The sequence below is a fragment of the Strongylocentrotus purpuratus genome, unplaced genomic scaffold, assembly GCF_000002235.5.
Source record: "Strongylocentrotus purpuratus isolate Spur 01 unplaced genomic scaffold, Spur_5.0 spur5_scaffold_2, whole genome shotgun sequence".
NCBI classification, from domain to species: Eukaryota; Metazoa; Echinodermata; class Echinoidea; order Camarodonta; family Strongylocentrotidae; genus Strongylocentrotus; species Strongylocentrotus purpuratus.
The window spans coordinates 8,341,665-8,364,084 of NW_022145605.1; the positions used below are offsets into that span (position 1 = coordinate 8,341,665).

The 22,420-nt window shown below is 36.3% G+C and overlaps 1 protein-coding gene across 2 annotated transcripts in view; it reads left to right on the forward strand.

Annotated features, from left to right (window-relative positions):
* Positions 1–1,900: 1,900 nt before the first annotated feature.
* LOC115926637 (inversin-like) overlaps positions 1,901–22,420 on the forward strand; it is a 30,254-nt gene continuing 9,734 nt past the window's right edge. The window contains exons 1-12 of one of the 2 annotated variants that reach the window (XM_030991574.1): positions 1,901–2,114; positions 9,794–10,004; positions 10,681–10,847; positions 12,899–13,072; positions 14,069–14,134; positions 14,465–14,569; positions 15,458–15,568; positions 16,501–16,683; positions 18,657–18,822; positions 20,361–20,416; positions 21,176–21,275; positions 21,697–21,748. In XM_030991574.1, coding sequence (XP_030847434.1) covers positions 2,094–2,114; positions 9,794–10,004; positions 10,681–10,847; positions 12,899–13,072; positions 14,069–14,134; positions 14,465–14,569; positions 15,458–15,568; positions 16,501–16,683; positions 18,657–18,822; positions 20,361–20,416; positions 21,176–21,275; positions 21,697–21,748 — 1,412 coding nt within the window. In that variant the 5' untranslated portion in view covers positions 1,901–2,093. Of the gene's footprint in view, positions 2,115–5,768; positions 6,197–9,793; positions 10,005–10,680; positions 10,848–12,898; positions 13,073–14,068; positions 14,135–14,464; positions 14,570–15,457; positions 15,569–16,500; positions 16,684–18,656; positions 18,823–20,360; positions 20,417–21,175; positions 21,276–21,696; positions 21,749–22,420 lie in introns of those variants that run through there. The other variant, XM_030991573.1, reaches the window with a different exon arrangement.

The window sequence follows — 22,420 nt, forward strand, 5'->3', positions numbered from 1 at the left end:
GTTAAAATATTTGTCACCGATTCTGTTTGTTATACGTACACTTTGTGGAAGTAAACTGTTTGTCGTGACACGGAAATTGTTACAGTTACTACTATCATGATTATAAGAAAAGTGCTTTCTATCTATTAGAAACAGATCTGAAATAAGTTCTCTATACGACATGTGATACATTTCATTATTGATATACATGTATTTGGTTGTTGCTTCAGTTACTTGTATTAAATGGAATCAATTATAATGGTGTCTTTTTAACAGGCCGTTTGTTTCGAGATATATAAATGGATTATGATATTTTAATTTACAGGTCATGACCATAATAACTTATTGTTGTACATCATACATGATCTCTAAGATGAAATTCATCTAATACTTATCATTTTTGCACAACTCTTTTTGCAATCCGTGATTCGGATAAAGAGGGTACGTCATATATTATATACATGTATATAAAGAGAGAGAGAGAGAGGGGGGGCGGGGACATGGCTGAATGAAGAATGGAAGTATATCCCTACTGAATTCGATAACAATAAAATAATGAAGACGTATTATGAAGAAAAAAAATCATGAGTCACTGACACATTAGCAATGACATGTAAACAAAGAAGTAGCACATATTAAGAATACGTGAAGGTATGAGGCCATGGTCACCAGAGCGAAATGTAAGCCTGATAAGAATGAGAGGAATGAAAATGCAAAATTAGTTACACATATGAATTTAAACGAATCTTTGAGCTCATATGGTGAGCGTGATTTGGTTATTTTTGTATATTAGGTCACTGTTCGAGAGCAAAAGCTGTATACGCATGGCCATGGCTCTTTCCTGTATCATCAAAAGAGATTCAATTTGCCCTGAGGGGGATACTCAGATTTGGGTTTGAACAGGGGAGTGCCGCTCAAGCCTCGAAACCCCTACCCATTAACACGGGTCATTTGGGGGCATTTTTCTCGAAAAAAGGTCAAATTTTTCACATTTTATGGAATGTTTTGCAAATTTTGGAAATTTTGAAAAAACGGATCCATTCTTAATGGTGTTGATAAAACGTGGGACCCATGTTTAAGGAATATTTGTGAAAAAGTGACCCATTAGAGCGGCGCACCCCGTATGTCCTAATATGTTGTTACCCCTCCGGCCCGCCCCCCCCCCCCCCCTTTGGGCAATTTGTCTACGCGCTTATATTCCTTAAAGATGAAGTTGAGTTCTGGTCATGCGATTGCATTGTGAAAGAAACGGTGTGGAACCGACCAGAAAAGGTTGATCATCTAGCATATAAGAATTTGTGTGTATTGCAAGGTTTTGGAATCATCAAAATGATAAGAAATTTGGCCAAGTCTTGGTAAAGTTACAAACACTGTACACAGAAAGATGTATTGGGACTCACTACACGAACACGTGGCGTAAAAAGCCGCCCCCCCCCGATTTTTATGATGTTACATGCATATTTAGAATATGAAGGCATTTGAAGAGCCATGCTTTTCAGGGAACATGTCTTATCTGATGTTCTTCCACACTTGCATAATAAGAATGAGTAACGCTCACAAATTATTTTTCACCTCTTCCCAGAACTCAACCTTCTCTTTAAGTTTTTTAAAGTATGTTAGCGATAACGTAGAATATTAGGGGGAATAATTGTAAGAAGATATCATGAAATCTAGCCCCCCCCCCCCCCAAAAAAAAAAAAAAAAAAAATGAAAAAATGAAAAAATGAAAAAATGAAAAAATGAAAAAATGAAAAAAATGAAGAAATGAAAAAAGAGAGAAAGAAACAATAATTTAAAAAATAATTAAAAAAATAATACAATAAACTCAATTAAAAAAAAAAAAAAAAAAAAATCGGTCTTGAAAAAAAGAGTTGCGACACGGTACCCTAATGGTCTCGTCGTCGTCCTTGACAACAAGCTCGGGCGCACTAGGTTGAAGAACCGCACATTTGGGCTTATTGCCACACCCATGATTCAAAGAACGTTCCTTTCTCGTGTGACGTTTTCGAGCGTGCGGTTTCCAGTCTATTTTTGGCGATAAATTGTTCCGTGCGATGCATGGCGAAGAGATTTAACAACAACAACGACGCAAATCAACAGGCTCCAGTAACTTGATGAGAAGTAACTTTTTAAAGGTAACATTCGATTCTATGAATATATTATGTGTCAATGAATAATGTGCTGTGACAACGTCAACGATTCAAATAGGTTATTTGCCAGATTCTGGTTGAAAAAGAAAAAAGAAGTTTCGTGCTCTAGCCTCTAGACTAGATCTACTCGGTTTACTCGATGTCTAGCTGGTCAAGTTACAAGTATAGATCTAAGTCCCACACGTGAAAAGTTGTGTTTTTATCATTTCAAAGCATGCACTAAGCTAAGCTAAGGCGCGCCAGCGCCAGTCACACATTACTATCCTGGCTGTGCCACACATAGACAAGGTGCATTGTCCTGGCTGTGTATTAAAACTAATAAAAGCTGTGCTATTGATTCTCAACATTTCAAATACCACTGTACAAAACTCAACTGATTTCACTCAAAATCCATAGTCTACTTTAGACTTTGTGACGCGATAGACGACGCCTAAATTAGGGCCCTAATCTAGGTCTAGATCTAAAGTAAAGCCTAGATCTAAAGTAAAACCAAGGCAAAAGCAGTAACAATTTTTCCAACTTTCCAATGTTAGATTTAAAAACAATAAATTAAAAATTCAAATTGTGAGTCCACAAACTTGCCGATCAGCCGCATCAGCATGATTGTGTGCATCTGTGTGTTACTTAATTTACTACTAATTTACTTTAATACACGATGTTGTAGGTCTAGTCTAAGCCTGTTCATCGATCCAGGATTCTTCCATGATTACTGCTATTTGTGGAGGGAGGAGGTTGTGTTATGAGTGTATCGACTATTCAATTGCTGCATATGCTGCCTCTAGTCTTGGCGTGTAGTACAGCGCTAGACTAGAGGTCAATGCGCATTACTAGTATTGACTGTCTATGGCTATGCTTTGCTGGAGTGGTGCTAGTATATGGCCAAGGGCCAGGGTAGGCCGCACTCAAGCAAAGCATAGAGAGTCAATGCTAATGCGTATTTACCTCTAGCACTGCACTACGTGTTAATAGGCAACTTTTGAATACATGAATAGTCAATACACTCACAACACACAAATGTACACAATCATGCTGATCGGCAAGTTTGACAGTAGACTCGCAATTTGAATCTCTAAATTATGCTTTCTAACATCAGAAAGTTGAACAAAATTGTAATTTACTGATATTTAGATGTCATCAATCGTCACTTAAGTACTGATTTTTAGTGAAATCAGTTGAGTTTTGTACAGTGGTGTTTGAAATGTTGAGAAACAATAGAACAGGTTTAATATGCAGCCAAGATAGTAATGCAGCTATGTGTGGGGTCACACCAGCAAAACAGTCGTAGTGGTCGATGGCCCAGCAAAGCATATTATTACTAGTCATTAATGACAATCTTATTGACCTCTAGCATGTCTAGCGTTGCATACATGTGTGAATCTAACAATCAATTTTTAAAACTTTTAAGTTTATACACTGCTAATTTGGCAAAATAGTCACATAGACTGTGACATAGGGCTGAAAATATGTCAGATTTCATTCTCCTGTCCTGAAGTATATAAAATACACACATACCTGTAGCAGCGTTACTATCCTGGCTGTGTAAAAATTTATGCAACATTTTGTAAAACCTGCCTTAACTATGAACGATGATACTTTCAAAGGGTTTAAACTTTAACGAACAATTTAATGAATACGAAAAAATTCTTCTGAGATGCGGTATACATGTAACTTGACTCTTATAGAGTTAGACTTTATGTTTAAAAATTCTACTTAAAGTGACTTGGTAACATTGTTGAAGGTTGATGAAAAATTGCTTAATTTTTGTATAAAATGTTACTTACTATATTCCTTCTACTGTACTAACCCTCTGACATGCAAAAAATCCTGAAAAAATTCTCAAACCACAAAGATATCTATGGTTTTCTTTGAAGGAGTCGATGTATGACACCCTCTAACAGTGATTAACAGTAAATTATCCCAACCATATTTTAATTTTCCCAACCGTTTTTCCATGAAAAAAAGACATAAAACAGGCTATAAAAAATCTGACAACACTGAAATGTCTGGAATGGAATGTAGAGCCATTTGATTGCCTTGTGACGATTTCCATTCGCCTAAGATGTAATTAAATTGTAATAATATAGTTGGGAGAATTAAGGAATCGATCAGATCAGTTTTTCCCAATTTGTACCATGAATAATGGTCCATTTTCACTCAAATATTCAGATTATCTTTAATTGTACATCTAGCATTGAAGTCACTACCTTAGCACCACTATCTCTCATCTGAACAATGTTACCAAGTCCCTTTAATATGGACAGATGCAATTTTCATGATCTCTCTGATGGTATGAAATTGTAACACTAAATTTGAGATCATAAGCCTAAGGTCTACTGCAAAAAATGAAAAAGGTTACAAAACTCCTGTCAATCAGAGAAAGTCGGTTTCCCATTGTTAATGAATGGGAAGTGGCAAATTAAATCCATGACATTAAGAAGGTTTATAATTTCTCTTCTACTTTTACTTTTTGTCAGCCTTAAAAACTCTCCTTATATAATGTCAAAGAATGATCAAAAGGGTCACTTCGAATATATTCAATTGTAAGATAAAAATAAATTCAAATCATCTTGCAAAAGTTGTGCCACATTTTTCCCAGACTCGACAGCTCATTTTATTCTAACAAAATTCAGTATCATTCTGACACCCTACTAAGTGAGTGTATGTACACGTGTGTGTGTGTGGGGGGGGGGGGGTCTTGGCCTCTTCCTCTTGAGTTCTCCTTCCTGTGATTCTACTTCCAATAATTCCCATTAACATTATTTATCATACACCGAGTTGCATGGCACGATTTAAAAAGCATTGATTTAAACAGTTTTGTGTCACGTCAGCATCATTTAGGTTATTGTAATACAAGACCTTAATGTTGGTTATCAGTTCTACTATGCACATAGTAGTTTAGTCGAATGAGTAGCTTGAACCTAGGTCTGTCACTATCAATGATGCAAACACACTTAAAGTCCATATTGAGTTGTTAACCCTTTTTGTATTTTATATGACATTTTCTGTCTGACTCTTCCTCCCTCCTTTTTATCATTTTCTCTCATTATTCCCTATGTAGTTCTTTATGTTTATTGTTTGACCTTTTCTCTAATGCTATACTTCTTTTATCTCTTCTATTATCTCCTACACATATTTTTTCCAAATATTTTGTAATTAATCTTTCTTCTGTATACAAAATAATTCTTACACCTTTTCTTACTTTCCTTACTTCTCCTTTATTTTGTCTTTTAGGCCTTTTGTCTCTTGATCTTGGCTTTGGCTGAAATGACATGATTTTCTGGGATTTTTAAATTTTATTCTCACTTTTTTGTAAATATACTTTTTTATGCATTTGTTGGAAAATGACAAATCCCCAAATTCATAATCAGGCAAAAAATATACTTATTTAGAAGCCTACATGTCAGTACTGAATTGTTTATTATTGGCAAGTTCTTGTGCAAAATTTCACCTGGAACTACTTTTTCAGATTTTTCTGTTAGTTTTCACCCAATCCAGTTTGTCAAAGCAGTTGGATTTTATTCCTTTTAATTCCATTTAGTTGCTTAACTTCAACACACAGCCCCTTCTTTTTCATACGTAAACAGCTAAGAAAATGAGTAGGGTAGGAGTATAGAATTCATTACATACCGTACATGTAGCTACCTGTACAATGTACTTTTATACCACACTTGAGCGAGCATGAATCATTGACTAGCCTGCAGGGACAATAGACCCCTTTGTCTACCTACAAAACAGCTTTAGAGTTTCAAAGGAAAGAACTCTTGCAAACAAATGAATCCTCAATAAGTACTAGTGGTTGCCATCTGTAGATCATACAGTAAGTCATTCTCTACCTTAGGTTGTTGTATGATCTGCATTTGCTTCTTGGACTATCATATTCATGCCAAGGAGCTGGCTTGCCTTCTGTGTCCAGTTCTTTGAAGGAGAGAGAGAGAGGAGCCTTTATTCTGAGCAGATGTTTTTTAAAGAAAGAATAAGTTGATAGTAAATATACATGAATTTAGTTTATGCCTGCTTCTGAAGACTTGCTCAAAATGTTTTCATGTTTTGTAAAGACATCTGGTAATGTGAGTATGTGTTCTCTCTCAGTTTTTTTTTTGTCAAGCATATATGTGCTATGTAGTATGTATACTATATATCAAGTTTAAAAGTTTGTTTTGGAGAATGTGAACATCATTACAAATTCTTCTTTTGTACCAGGAATTCATTTTGTATTACTTGACAACTAAATTAAGAACTGTATTTCATTAGAGCTATATTCAATGTTTGCATACATTTACACAATTATTGAAATTGGAGGTATTGACCACCCCTTTATTTCAGAGCATTTTTCCCCTATGGTCCCTTTTTTGTTTGTTTTGTTTCTTGTGGGGGGGGGGGGGGCTATATATGCAACAACTACATGTCATTGCTTCCCTTTGTCCAAAGAAAATTGAGAACTATCCTCTATGTTTGGATTCTAATCAATACATTTGAATTTGATTGAATCTATATGGGTCATTCCATCGGGTTGGGTCATAAATTGTGACATGAAGGTGCAAAATTCAGAGTTGGTAAATATGTTTGTTATTGTTATATCCTGTTTCTAACACCAATCCTACAATAGATTCCATTGCAATTGTGTGTATTCCTTTGCACACTTTCATTTAAAATGGAAAAACAGACACAACAAAAAACCAACGTTACAAGGACATCTTTTTTTACTTGCTCATTTATTTTCTGATCTCAAACTTTTTCACAGTCTGTACTCCACCTTTTTTTTGTGGGGAAAACATTTAGATGATGGGAGCAATAGTTTAGAATACTTAAAACTCGAACTCAGAAACATTATATCAATTTATAACCATGACAAAAATGAGGAACCTGCAATTTTCAGATCATGTTTTGTGCCTAAAGGGTAATCTTTTCTCTTGCATAAAACATATTGGCTGCATTCTAAGAAATTTGCTAATTAATTGCTGTATGGAACATATTTAATGAGATGATAACACAATTGAAAGGAAACCTGCAAGATTTATGGTCTATATTCACCTCAACACCTCCAGTTACCAATGTTACATGGACATCATGTCCGAGTAACATCCGTATGATATTAGAGTAACTCTCCTCTTATACTCATTGAAACATGACAGACTACATCAAATATCATCTGAAATATATTTCATCCATTGATCAGTAAATAAAAATAAAAAAATATTCATACAAGAGGTATATTGATAGATATTAATGATCAACTTTATATCTTCTTCAAAAATAGTGATTAGATTGGAAAGATCTTTGTTTTCCAGGAAGATCTCGATGACTAGTCATTTTGCCTGCTCTCTTGATCTCTCTCTCTCTGCCGGAGCTGAATCCTCAGGGAGGTAGAGGAGCCATAAATGAAATGGATGCAGCAATCTAATAAATATGCATGAAAAGAAATAAATATAAACCAATGAGTAAAGAATGTTAAATAAGATAAAAATAAAACAAACTGTAAATTGTTTCTGTGACTTTTCATTTCAAACGTGTGTTGTGTTTGCTAATTATAAGTACTTCTATCTAGATCTGTTGTAAAATCACATTGTAAGAATTAAGGATGGAACATCTACACAGAGGATTGCAAGATGGATAGGGAGGCATCATCCTCACTTGTGGCTCGTTGCATGCCCAAATAGAAGTAGGTATTATTATTGGTTGTTCGTATTTGACGAGATTTTCATTTAAGTTCAATATTTGTGTTAAATTATTATTTTTGTTAAAAAATGTATTTGTTATTTATCATTATTTGGAGGGGAGGGAAGGTGTTGAAACCCCTTATCCCTCACTTCAACCTTTGGATGAGGGGGAAGGGGGAGCCAGATGGAAAACATCAATAATTATTTAATTAAAAGAAAAGAAAAAAAAAAAAAAACATTAGACCTGTGTATCCAATTTTAATTGAGTCGGGGGGGGGGGGGCATGCCCTCCCCCTTTTAGTCCATTCTTCTCTATATAAACCCCCAACCCTCAACCCACCTTTTTGCCCAAAAGTTGGATATTTCGGGTCTCAGATTAAACTTCCTAACTCGAAGGAGACAATGTTCAATAACTTGTGTTTTTCATTAGGTTTAGCCATCATTGTTCAATGACAATTAATGGCATCATATAAATCATATTAATTAATTTAACACTTGAAAGAAAAATTCTGAGGTATAGGAACATCATAAATATCATTATTTACGGGATTCTTATAACAAAATTCAATTTCTGTTTAAGAAACTAGCTTTTTAAGGGAAAAAGTCCGGCATTGTTTTTGCATGTTTCGTTATAACACATATATCGGTATGTGGGACAACAGTAAAATATTCACTCACTTTGGATGGTTTTAAAACCGTTTTAAGTTGTAAATAACACATTTTTAAGCCTACTTACATTAAAAAAACATGGAATTTCATTATCCATGACAATAATTCGGGACATAAAAATAACTAAATAAACATATTACGTACCAATTTGGGCGCTGACGGGCAAAAACGGCCAACCGCCGTAACAAGGACATTGTCAGGTTTGTGTCTGTAGTGTAGGGGTAGATCGTCGCACACCATCAAAAAACATGTGTGCGCATTCGAGAATAACTAGCAGGTCATTTTAACACCAAAAACTGAAGCTAGCGGGCTGGTTTGATCTCAAACACCGTAATTTCACACCGACGTTACCAAATTAGGAAGGACATCGCGGCGGATTGTTGTGGCAAATTAATTATTTTCTTATATTTACCGACCGATTTAATCGTCATTCTTTCTACATATGTTCATGAGGGGTTGTACCTTCCTAATAAGATGAAACTTTCTGAGAAAATATCCAGCTAAATGTGTGTAAAATGTTAGAATTACCGCCGTTACGAAAAAAGTGCCTAGGACATTGTTGTAACGTCGGTATTGTGTTTTTTCAATATGGAATAACTTGCCGATTTTTTGCACATTTCACTTAAGCTTCTCAGACATAGTAGGGGTATTAAAGGAGACATGTTTTAAGTAGGAAACATTGCATTATGATGAATTTTTTTCCAGAAATAACTTCAGGAAAATGACATGTTTTCATGTCACAACTTTCACCCTCAAAAGCGCTGAGACATCGGTAGTAAAACTCTCACCAAAAAAAAAATATGATGAACAAGTTTCTGTTTTCATGTTTATTTATTCTGTACTACATTACTCTTAAATAAAACATACTTTTATTTTTCTAAAAATACATTTAAATTTGAGTAAATAGCTTCTAAACATTCAAACACATGAAAATGCTGAAAAGACCCAACCCGATGGAATGACCCATATACATGCACCTTGCATACAATGGAAATACTCATTTGAGTAACTCTGCAGTACTATAGCAGATGTACATTCTTAGTTTGGCAGGGATCCAGGCTAATTCTTGTCTTGAGATGCATCCAAGTTATGATTTTCAGGGTCTGTACATGTATGCATGCAGGGGCCCCCTGTTAAGATTTTGAATTATGTTTTTTTCCCCTGTTTAGAAATTGCGGCGCGTGATGACCAAATGCCTGTGAGTGTTAAGTGCTGAATATGGTTTAAAACAAGAAAAGAGAAAAATACCTATATTGGAAATTTATGCAAACACTGATTAACTTTTCAATAAACAATGAACTTTCACTTATGTATATATTTAATTCTTTTAATTTGCAGATGAAAAGACACAACGCAGAGGTGGCCCCATTACAAGTAGCATCAGGAGTCAAGTCAATCCCTGATGTTAAGGGGCAGGTCCCCTCCCATGGGCGTGGAGGCGGGGTACTGGATTCCAAGACATCCCTCCAGAGAGAGGCATCGCCCACCACACAGATACATGCTGCAGCAGTCAATGGCCAGAAAACAGCTCTACAAAAGCTTCTCAAAAGTATGTCATACTGGAGATTTTCATGCAAAAATTATGATATTTATAATCACAGAAAAGTTTTTTAACAGATTTATTTCCATGATTTTGAGCAAATATGGCTCTACTTTGTCTTTGAGTACCGGTAGAGGTTTTTTTTTATGTCCTTATGCACTTGGATTTAACTTATAAAGTTTTCATATTTTTTTACCAGATGTCACATGAATAAAGAATGGCAAACTTACTCTGTTGCAGCATATCTAATGATAGAAATGTACATGATGTCTTGTAATCATCAAGCAACTACCGGTACTTAAAAGTTAAAATTAAACCTCGATCCTTTCAAAACTTACTGGGCATGTCCAAATTATCGGCTATTTTGAGTTTAGTACATGCCTGAGTACCAAGGAATGATGAACATAATACGCATTCAAAGTATAATTTTCCTTTGATACATCAGGTATACTGAAATATTTTTGGTAATCATTGTTTTGTCAGGAGCTGAATGTTTCTGTTCCATTATAAGTAGCAAATCCTAAAGAAGTTGGCTATTCTATAAATAGTTATATTTTGTTGTATGATTATCATAATATGATTATCATAATTCCATAGGTTAACTATCCCAAATTCATTGACCAGACTTGTACATAAACTAGTTACTCTATCATTTTGCTAATCATTGTTGTTTTCATTTTGGTAGCTTACCCCAAAGAAGTTGACCAGGCGGACCAGTTTGGCCGGACACCTCTCATGTTTGCTGTGCTTGCTGACCGGCTGGACTGCGCTGAGGTCCTGATCAAGAAAGGTGCCAATGTAGACGCCAAAGATAACGGTGGAAGAACAGCTCTGCACTGGGCTACTTACAAGGTAGGTCCAGGCTTCTCACCAGATAGTTGTCAAGAGTCAATATGGTCTTATTAAGATTAATATTATTTATAGAAAAACCTTTACATAAAGACCACTCAAGGGACACCAGAAAAGCTGTCATTAGTGGTGGTTATTTTACCTGACTGCTAAGAAAGCTTAAATGTTTGTTAGTAAGCAATCAATGGCTTCAGGTCCTCTCCGAGGGACCTAAGGCAGGTGGTCTTTATGTACAGGTTCCTTCAGTACACAGTTTGATGTGAAACAGTATTCAATTGAAGTGGAAAATGTTATCTTTTGGTCAAGTGGTCCAGCTTTTCCTATTATATCAAATAATCAACTTATTCAAGTCACAATATACAGCGAAGATAGTTGCAATTTCAATGAAAGGAGTTGACTCATGACCAGGGTGCGTGGAAAAGGAACAGATCAACTATAAATGACCATGGCCCCTAGTTTCATATCAAAAATTTGGTAGAGGTATCAGGGAATAATTTTCCTCAAATTTTTTGATTAGCAATTTCAGGCGATGGATAAATATTTCAAATGAAATTCTGTACATTTCTATGGAAGAAAACTGCTACACAAAAGATATTTTGTATAGCAGTCATGCAAAAATGCATAGCAAATTGCGATGCGATACCAGGAAAATTATTCCCTGGGTATTGTGGTCTAGTCATTGGACTGTAGATCATATTAAAGGTACATGGTTTGATTCCCTGTTTCGGCACTAAAATCTTTTGGCAGGACAATAATCTACATTTGCCACACTTGACCCAGGTGTAGTGAATGTGTATCGGGTAGGATTTATTCCTGAATGCTCTGAATGCTACAGTTGCTGGAGCTATAGAGCCAAGATAATAATGTCCAAAATTCTTTGGGAGCACGTAGAGACGTGTATGTGTGTATGCGTGTGTGTGCGTGTGTGTGTGTGTAATTGGGATTTTACAGACGCGTACAAAAATTAAAAAATCAATCAGATATGATTATTTATGTCTGGGGACCAACCTTTATAAGTCACCAGCCGAAAGACGTGACTCGGTTTCAGACCTGGGTCGCCTGAGCCAGTTTGTAGGCGAAGACAGAGAGCTGACTGAGTGAACGTGTCGCTAGACCAACTCGCATCTTGTATATCACAATGTGATAGGTGCTAAACAAGCTTGCTTAAGTCGGGTCAACTGCCCGAGCTGTGATGGCCATCCACACATTCCTGTCCAGCATGGCTGCTTTTATCTCTGACAGTTCAAGTCCCGTATCCTTCTTGAGTAGGTCTGTATAAGTAAGATGAGGTCTTCCAGGTTTCTTCTTCCCGTGTTTAGGCTTCCAGAGTAAAAGCAGAGATATTGGTTCATTGATGTTCCTACAGCTGTGGCCTGCAAAACGTAGTCTTCTTTCCCTGATCTTTTCTGATACTTTTGGTAGATTCCCGTACAGCTCCTTATTGGTTATATGCTGGCTCCAGTGCACGTTAAATGCTGTCCTAAGAAGTCTGGTGTAGCAACCATCTAATTCTTTTGCCAGCTTTGTTGTAACTGCCCATGCTTCGCAGCCGTATAGAAGCACAGATTCAACTGTAGCAACAAACAAACGTTGTTTGAACTGCCTAGGAAGAGAAGATTTCCAGATTCTTCCAAGCTTGCTACACGCTCTCCATGCTGCTGATTTACGAGCTTTCACATCTTTTTCTGTGCTCACCATCAGTGCTCCCAGGTACTTGAAATCAGGTACATTCTCCAACTGAGTTTCATCGTTTGTTTTTATAGTGATGATCCCCCTGTGATTGAATGACATGAACTTGGTTTTGCCTGAATTCATCCGGAGCCCGACCTTGCCTACCGATGTCTCCACCCTGCTCAGGAGTTTTTGGGCTTGCTCTAATTCCTCAGATAGCAGGGCTATGTCATCGGCGAAATCTAGGTCTGTTATGATTTCCGGACCAACTCTCCTACTTCTCCTTCTTTCTAGTTGGAATCCAAGTTCTTCTTCATGGCCGTCTATAGCTGCTAAACAAGAACATATTATTATCATTTCTATTTTTTCTTTGGTGTTTGCAGGGAGTGTTTCGTCTGTGCAAGCTGCTGGTCTCAAAGGGAGCCTATTGGAGGGAGAAGGACAATGAGGGACAGACGTGTCTTCACTTTGCCACCAGGCACAAAGATACCAGATGCCTTGCGCTCATCATGAAACAACTCTTGCCAGGAGAAGTGGACGAGCAAGATAATTCCAAGGTAGTTAAGCCAGAGACATATCGATCTGATTAATTCTAAGCCTGTGTATTAAACACAAGGGAAGGGGTTTCAAGTCCCTGCTACTTCACCAATGTCTTGGCCTGCATGCATAGACTCAAGTTTGTACGACACATACTACTGTGGCAATTGCTCCATGGAAATTTCCTCCACTATAAATCAAACTTCAACCATGTACCCAATATACCTAACCGTAACCTGTCCCTAACCCTATACCTAACCTAAACCCGAACACTGATCCTCAACCTAAACCTCACCTAAAACTCTATTGCAACCCTATCCCTAACCCTATACTTTTGATGAAATAAAACCTGGTGTAGTTGTTGCCCGAGCAAATGTCAGATCACCCAGACTCTATTTGGCACTAAAAATGAAACATAATTCCAGAACGCCTTGAGCCTAGCCCAACCATGTCATTGTCTGAACATCTCTAGTCTAGAACCTATGGGGTGTAGTGGACCATCCAGTCTATATAGTCTTGCATATCAGACACTCTTTTACGCATTATGACTGACAAGGGTTTGTGCCTGCAAATTAGTAATGTCCTCTGGCAAGACATCAATCTACCATTGCCACTCTCCACCCAGGTGTAGATAATGAATAGAAAGTAGTTCCTTGAATGCTTTCAGTGCCTTACGGAGGCTCGGCCAAAGCCAGGGTTATCATGGTATGGTATGAGTGCCTCAAGCATCTTCTGAGATGGATATGGTAATAATAACAATACATGAGATTTATAAGGTGCCAAATCCACTTGACAATCAAATGCTCAAGGCGCAGCTTGTGCAAAAGATGAAATCCATGATAAATGTATACAAAAGTGCAATAGGAAAGGTACAGACATGAAAGGTAATGGTAATCAATTATAAGCAAAATTAAACAAATATTTCTTAAGATTGTGTGGTATTGTATTTCTTATATATGGTATGAATATTGAAATAGGAATTTAACATCAGTATTCTTTGTCCCTTCCATTTTCAGAGAACTGCTCTGCATTGGAGCGCATCATATGGGAATGAGGAAGCAGTCAGAATGCTTGTAAAACATGTAAGTCTTATATTTAATTTCAAGTCTCACTTTTTTTACATTCCATTTTCATAGAATTCAATCATGTGGGTGAACAAAACAGAATTTTCTCCTTGCGCAGATGTTTGTTTGACTGCTATTTATATGAAATTTGATGAATAAATGAAGAAACATATTACCGGTAGTTAAGTAAATTTCATAAGTAAAAAAAGTTTCAACCATGAAGTGAAAAGCCTAAGTTATCTTATTGCCTAAATGTTCTTGTAACTTCAAACTACAGAAGGTGGCAGGTATGATCTTGAATTTGGATGAGCCGGTATTTATGAACTGACTTATTTCTCTTCTTTTCAGAGCTCCAACATTGGTATACCGGACACTGATGGGAAGACCCCACTCCACTGGGCAGCAAACGCAGGGGATTCCCCCACGGCTATTAACACCGTTCAGCACATACTGGTAAGAATGTGGTCCGGTTAACTTGACACTATAGGGCCAAATCTGCCTTGAATGGCTATTAGGATTTTGGGAGTGAAAGTGCCGTCTGCACACTAAATGTCATAAATTTATTATTTTAATAGAATATGATCTTGAATTTTGATGTTCCAAAAGATATATGAATTAATAAAAAATTCGACAAGTATTTTCAATCGATTCAGCTCTAAGTGTGACAAAGTGTTCTTTATTTCTGAATAGAGATTCCATTTTTTTTCAAAATTTGTATCCAGAAAAATTTATCACCAGTTTAATTTTTTGTTAGTTGTACACAAATGGGAATTATAGCTAGATTGATAAAATAACCTTTTCTGTTGATACACAGCACTGAATAATATTAATAGCCCAAATTTAGTCAAGTTGCAATGATGAGGTGATGAGGCATTCAAGGATTTTTGTTTGTTCATAACCCATTTTAATTTATCTGGGTGGAGAGTGGAAAATGTTAATGCAAACGACAGTGGCACTGCAGCAGGGGCTTGAAGCCACTTTGTTTCTTCTTTGCATCTTCTATTGCCCTCTCTTCGCTTTGTTTACTGTAGATGGACAGATATGGACATCATGTACATGTAGACAATTAGATCCAATGCGATAAATGAAATGTACCAACAACACTTGGGTTCGTATATGTGATGCATTAAACTGCCGCAAATAAAGGCTTAATTTTTTTGTGTAAATTAATGGCAGTAGCGCGCAACAATGGTCCTGCGCATATTCATTAAGCTCTATGTTATAAGATAGAGAAGTGTGAAGGATTTTACATGTCGTCATTAAAATATAAACCCATTTCTTTTGCCACATCATATCTGAACGCGGCTTTAGTGTTTCCAATACCATTCAATAATCTTGTAGGAAACTGAACCGAGCGTGGTCAACTGGCAGGACTACGAGGGTAGGACGGCACTCCATCTGGCCGTCGCTAATGGCAACGCTGCGATAGTCCAACGCCTAGTCGATTTTCAGGTATGTATGTCTTGAAGTATGAAGTTGAAATCATTGAAGAAAGTAGTCTGCTGTATTGAATATAGTATACAAATATACACTGCCTTGAGAGGTTCTGGTTAAAACTATGCGCAAGAGGTGACTCCAATAGTACTATTTGCTGAGGGGCGCAGCCCCGAAGCAAATGGTACTTTTGGAGTCACCGAGGCCCATAGTTTAACCAGTACCTCGAATAGAAGGCATGGTATATTTGTTTTATATCCTGCATCAAAAATTAATTTAAAAAAAAAAAAAAAAAAAAAAAAAAACATTTTTGGGAAAAAAAATTTTAGAACAAAAAAAATGTCAATTTTTATCTAAAAAGATTTAAAATATTTTGTTTTCATTAAATCAAGATTTGAAAAAAAAAATTGATTTAATTTAATTTTTTTTTTTTTTTTTTTTTTTCCAACTCCCAAATAGTAAACCAAAATAGTACTCTCATATAGTACTTTCTAAAAATAGCTCAAATATTTTTGGTCATGTGACGAGCTCTCAACCAATCAGAAGCCGACAAATTTTTGATGCAGAATATAATTACCTATATTGTCAGACGAAACACTTAATATTGTATCATATATAAAGATATTGTCTGTTCAGAGACAGAAGGGGGTTAACTCTATGTTAAAAGTATATCATTGAATGTCCTTCTACCTCCAAACTAAGTAGTATGTGCATGGTTATGGATTTGTCATTTGTGCTCCTGAAAATTTCAGGAAGTATATCATAGGTGTTGTAAAAATATGCCATAAAACACTCTTTATTACTCCCAAAAGATTGTTCCTTATTAAAGCACATTAGTATTTTAAATTTTGTTCAATGAAACCGCTAGTATAGCATCATCTTAAAATTGTTGTGATCGCATAGTATGTGTCCGCCTAAAACTTTTCTGACCATTCGTCCTGTGAACCCAGACCCCACTGGTCAAGTGCAACATCTCCGTCCTGGACAACATGTTTCGCACCCCTCTCCACTGGGCGGCGGTCCTAGGCCACACCCATATGGTCAACATGCTGCTGGACAAGAATGCCAACTACAGCTGCTCGGACTCCAATGGTGCCACGCCCTTACATTATGCAGCACAGAATAATCATACGGTAAATCAATATTCCGACATAGATCTTTAAATGAAATAATTTTTGCGGTACAATTATTTTTGCAAAGTTTACCCAAAATTTACATCAAAATGAAAATATGATTATGTATCATCTCAATATTTTGTAAACAGATGAACGTATTGTAGTGGTAAAACATACAAGCTGCAAGAATTTATAAAGTCATGTTTTCTTGTTGTCTTTGCACAAAAATTAACGCCTTTGCATTTTTGCATCACTCATGATTGGTTACTCATGATTTGGATGTGTGCTTCAATAGGATACATTCATATCAATGGTGTTTGTGCAATTGCGATGTGCACTGCACTCGGTTAAGTCACAATTATCAAAATAATGACTTTGACAAGTCTCTTTCATAATCTGATTGCCACTTAAAGGGAAAGTCCACCCCCAAAATAAGTTTGTTTCGATAGAGGCAGAATAATAAGAAAATCAGGTGAGTGAAAGTTTGAGCAAATTCTGAATGAAAATAAGAAAGTTATGAATTATTGAAGTTGTGATCAATCAAATACAAATTGGCAACTCTGTGACTTATCATACGAGCTCTCCTTCATTTGCTTTGTGCATAATATTCCATAAAATCATGTTTTCTTCGTTATTGATGACGGAATATATATTTGTTCCTTGCAGGGGGAGTATAGAAACATATTTGCAATTATTATATTTAGGGTGCATGTATGGTTGAAATTTTTCTTGAGGGAAAATGAAAATTTTAGATTTTTTTAGCACTGAGCAAATGGAAGTTGAGCTCGCATGATACGTCATAGAGTTGCCAATTTGTGTTTGATTGATCACAACTTCAATAATTCATAACTTTCTTATTTTCATTCAGAATTTGCTCAAACTTTCACTCACCTGATTTTCTTATTATTCTGCCTCTATCGAAACAAACTTATTTTTGGGGTGGACTTTCCCTTTAAACTGAGTGCAGTGTATATTAACAAATGCACTCAAAAACATATTTGTATATAATTCTTTATACAACACCTACGTGGATCCTTGTCATTTGATTGGATGATTGTTGGTCACATGATATTCAATAGATGTTATATTGCACGGTCGTGCATTTTTTGTTATATGCGCCGTGCATTTTTGGTTATATGCAGACTGCGTACCTCTCAGCCGTGCGCGTGCGTATCCCTGCGTGTATCTGACGCGAAGGCAATCTGAATGTAATCGAGAAGGCTTGACTCCAACTTTAATATATCTTTAATATAAGGAGTAAAGCATAATTTGTTGATTAACGTTCTATTAGATCTTCTTAGATGTTGTATAAAACAAATAATGAATGTTTTTCATTCGTTCAATAGTGCGAATATTTTCATTCGTTAAAAGATTAACGTTAATTCTATTCAACTCGGCTGACGCCTCGTTGAATAGAATGTTAATCTTTCAACTCATGAAAATATTCGCACTATTGAACTCATAACCATTCATTATTTGTATAATATGTACTGAATGCAACAATATTTAAGGTTGAATCTGCATTTCCTTTTTTCTAACTCACAGCAAGGTGAACCTAAGCCCCATGTTCAGACCACCTGAACTCATTGTATAGCTTTACGATACATTTAAGTGATTAAATGTTTCTAGTCTGAACATTGTTTAGAGAACTGTATAACCAAAGTTCATGTGACTAAATGGATGTTTGAGCATTGTTTTGAACAAAAACTTAATGAAGAATTAGGGTCCTGCTCTTGTCGGAATGACGTATTATAGAAATATTGGGTATCTGGGGATGGCTTATCATGAGCGCTCACTGATGACTGGTATTTGTCATATCACCTTACCATTTTAAAACTAGTTTCTTTATATAACGTTTCTGTACATGATGTTGTCCAGTATGTATGCCCCTTCCACTATATAATGATTGTTTATACAATGTTTCTTTATATGAGATTCGTATAAAATTCAACTAGTCTGAACTGGCTATAATTCTGTCTACTTTAATACAGGAGACTGTGGAGGTGTTTCTCCAGAGAGAAGGAATCACGGACGAGCCTGACCTGGAAGGAAGGTCAGCGCTCATGTGGGCTGCTGGGAAGGGAGCCGACGGGGTCATAGAGGTCATGATGAGATACAAGCAGGATATCAACGCTACTGATAAAACTGGAGCCACAGGTTAGTTTATTTTGAAAGATATTTGTTGTACCAAACCTTGTATGGTATTAAACTTAGAAAAGTTTGTCCCCCAAGATTAAAAGGTAGATTGCTTATACATTGTAAAGTGTACGTCTTTAACATCCGTGGAGATTATAGATGCCCCTATATGAAAGGAAATCTGTTTGATTCACTTGTGTTTGTTTTTGTTCTGTTCTTTTGTTCTTGTTTTCCTGTATGTGTGTTTTTAGGGGTAGGCTTTTATATAAGGAATCCCTCCTTTCTGCCTATCCCAAATGCTCTTATAAATTTCCATTGTATTAGTTATCACTTTCTTGTTTTTATGCCTCCGCCACCGAAGGTGGTGCCGGAGGCATCATGTTTTCGGGTTGTCCGTCCGTACGTCCGTACGTCCATACGTCCGTCCGTACGTCCGTACGTCCGTCCCGTTTGACCGTTATCACAATATCTCAAGAACCATTTAAGATTTAAACTTAAGACTCGGGAATAGTATTTATCACCATAGGAAGACGATCTGATTAGATTTTGGAGTACGTAGGTCAAAGGTCACAGGTCACAGAGGTCAACTTATGAAATTCCTTGTATTGAGTTTGTTAGCGCGATATCTCAAGAACCATTTGAGATTTAAACTTCAAACTTAAGGATAGTATGTATCACCATAGGAAGACATTCTGATTAGATTTTGGAGCACGTATGTCAAAGGTCAAGGGTCACAGAGGTCAACTTATGAAATTCCATACATTGAGATTGTTATCATGATATCTCAAGAACCACTGGAGATTTAAACTTCAAACTTAGTGATAGTGTGTATCACTATAGGAAAACAATCTGATTACATTTTGGAGCACGTAGGTCAAAGGTCAAGGGTCATAGAGGTCAACTTATGAAATTCCATACATTGAGATTGTTATCATGATATCTCAAGAACCACTGGAGATGTAAAAACTTCAAACTTAAGGATAGTATGTATCACCATAGGAAGACAATCTGATTAGATTTTGGAGCACATAGGTCAAAGGTCAAGGGTCACAGAGGTCAACTTATGAAATTCCATACATTGAGATCGTTATCGCGATATCTCAAGAACCACTGGAGAATTTCACTTCAAACTTAATGATAGTATGTATCACCATATCATAATATCTCAAGAACCACTGGAGATTTAAACTTCAAACTTAATGATAGTGTGTATCACCATAGGAAGACAATCTGATTAGATTTTGGAGCACGTAGTTCAAAGGTCAAGGGTCACAGAGGTCAACTTATGAAATTCCATAAATTGAGATTGTTATCATGATATCTCAAGAACCACTGGAGATTTAAACTCCAAACTTGTTTAAATTGCTCTATGGGGGAGGCATCATTTTCGACTGCGCGCAGTCAAAATTCCATCTAGTTTTTTATAACTCCATTCTGTATGTGTATGTTTTAAATGTTTTTATGAAGAGTGTTGAATAAACTTTGACTTGACTTTGACTTTGACTGGTGAGCAGTCCCCTTATTTCAATATTTTGTAATTTTTTTCATTTCTTTATCAGCTCTCCATGCTGCAGCTATGTCAGGGCATGCAAGTACAGTGGAAGTTCTTTTGCAGGTAAATCCAGTACTCCAATATTTCTTCTAAAAAAATCAGATGATTTGGAGATGTTTCCCTTTTGTATTGCTAGTGATGGTAAGCTGTGAAATCAAAACCTTGACAAATTTTTATCAGTTGCTATTTTAGTGCAATGAAACTTGCAAATGTGAATAACCCTGTGTTTGCCGTTAACATATTTTGTAGTGTTAAATCTTTTGTAAATCTCAATCACTTGTGAAATTCAGCTATTTATTAATCCATATTAACTTTTACTCTATACATCCTACCGTATCTTTCAATATATATGCATGTATATAATATACATGTATATGCCAATCACAATAGAGTCAAACATGCAGTAGTGACAACCTGTATAGAGTAACTACCTGTCTTCAAAGGCCACAGCTTCTGTTTTCCTACTAGGTTAGTGTTTTTTGGTGAAACATGTAGTTAATGAACCTTCCACATGATACTTTACCTAAAATCCATCTTTCTCCCATGTTTTGCTGTATTTGTATCTTCATTTATTAAATTCCATGTTTGTTCCAAGTACAGTAATACCTTTGTATTAAGACTGCTCAAAGGAGATGAGAAAACATTCTTTATGTGCAGTTTGTCTTTAAAGACAAGTTCATTTTGATGCACGTTTAAATGAGAACCACTGTTCAAGGTAAATAAAAAAATGTCTTTATAGACTGGTGGACTTTCTGTACAGGTAGCTGTCATGTTTGAGTGTACTGAACTTAAAGTAATGGCTGATTTGTTCCTATTGTATAGCACGGTGCAGCAGTTGATGTAGTGGATCAGACCAAACACACACCTCTCTTCAGAGCAGCCGAAATGGGTCATACAGAGGTCATGAAGACATTAGCCAAAGGTATTCACAGTCATTAAAAGGATATTAATCAACAGAAGAAAAATTGATCTGTATGTAATGGGTCAGATGTCGCTATACTATATTAAAGATATGAGCATCAAATAGTAACTCTGTAGAGAGATATTGCAAGTTCAAAAACTCTCTCAATAAACACAAATGCGACGAGGGAATGGTCTAGTCGACGCACCGATATATGTGATTGCAGTAGAACGGTGCATGTGCACATGGAATCCAATGTCTAAATACTTGGCTACAGTAAGAAAGGGAAAGATTAAGGGATGTAGAAAGAGAGAGAGAGAGAGAGAGAGAGAGTGAGATGAATGTAGACAAAAATTTAAAGCATTAGCCTAAGAAGAACGATGAGAAGCAGTCCAATTGCAAGTTGTTCTCAACTGATTCTAACATTCTTCACATTTTACAGGTGGAGCTCAAGTCAAGGTAGTAGACCAAGAAGGCAGATCTCCACTTCACTGGTAAGTATAAGGAACTAGACGTGGACCCTTTTTAATGTCAAACTTACAGTCAGTTGGGAATACCATTTATGTGTCCTAATATGACACAGTCTAGGGGTGTTGGGGTGTAGTGGATATGTCACCTGACTGAACCACAAGGTACAGGGTTGGAATCCCTGTTGCAGCAATACGTCCTTTGGCAAGATCCACATTTGCCACACTCGACCTACGTGTAGGTGTAGCAATTTGGTATTTGGTAGGATTTATTCTTTGAATGCACTGAGTGATACAGTTGCTCGAGCTAAAGCTTGGATAAGAATATCCAATAAGCTTTTTGAAAGTGCATAGAGACATTATATCACAAAATGATATGCATTATACAAAAACAGAATATTATTTATCTCATTATTAAAATCTGATATTATTTGTATCATTTGGACCTCTAATAAGCAGTGCATATTTTAAAAATTTAATTTGTATATGTATCAAATTTAGGATTTTAGTTGGGTTAGAGTTAAGGCCAGGGTTAGATATAGTGGCAGGTCCAGGGATGAAGCTAGGAATTAAGTTAGTGGAAGAAATAATATTGTGGAGCAGTTGTGATAGCAGCAATTATCGTACAACTGCTCCCTGATCTGCATAATGTGTGTGTGTAATTGGGTTTCTACAGACGTGTATCAATCAGATATGATT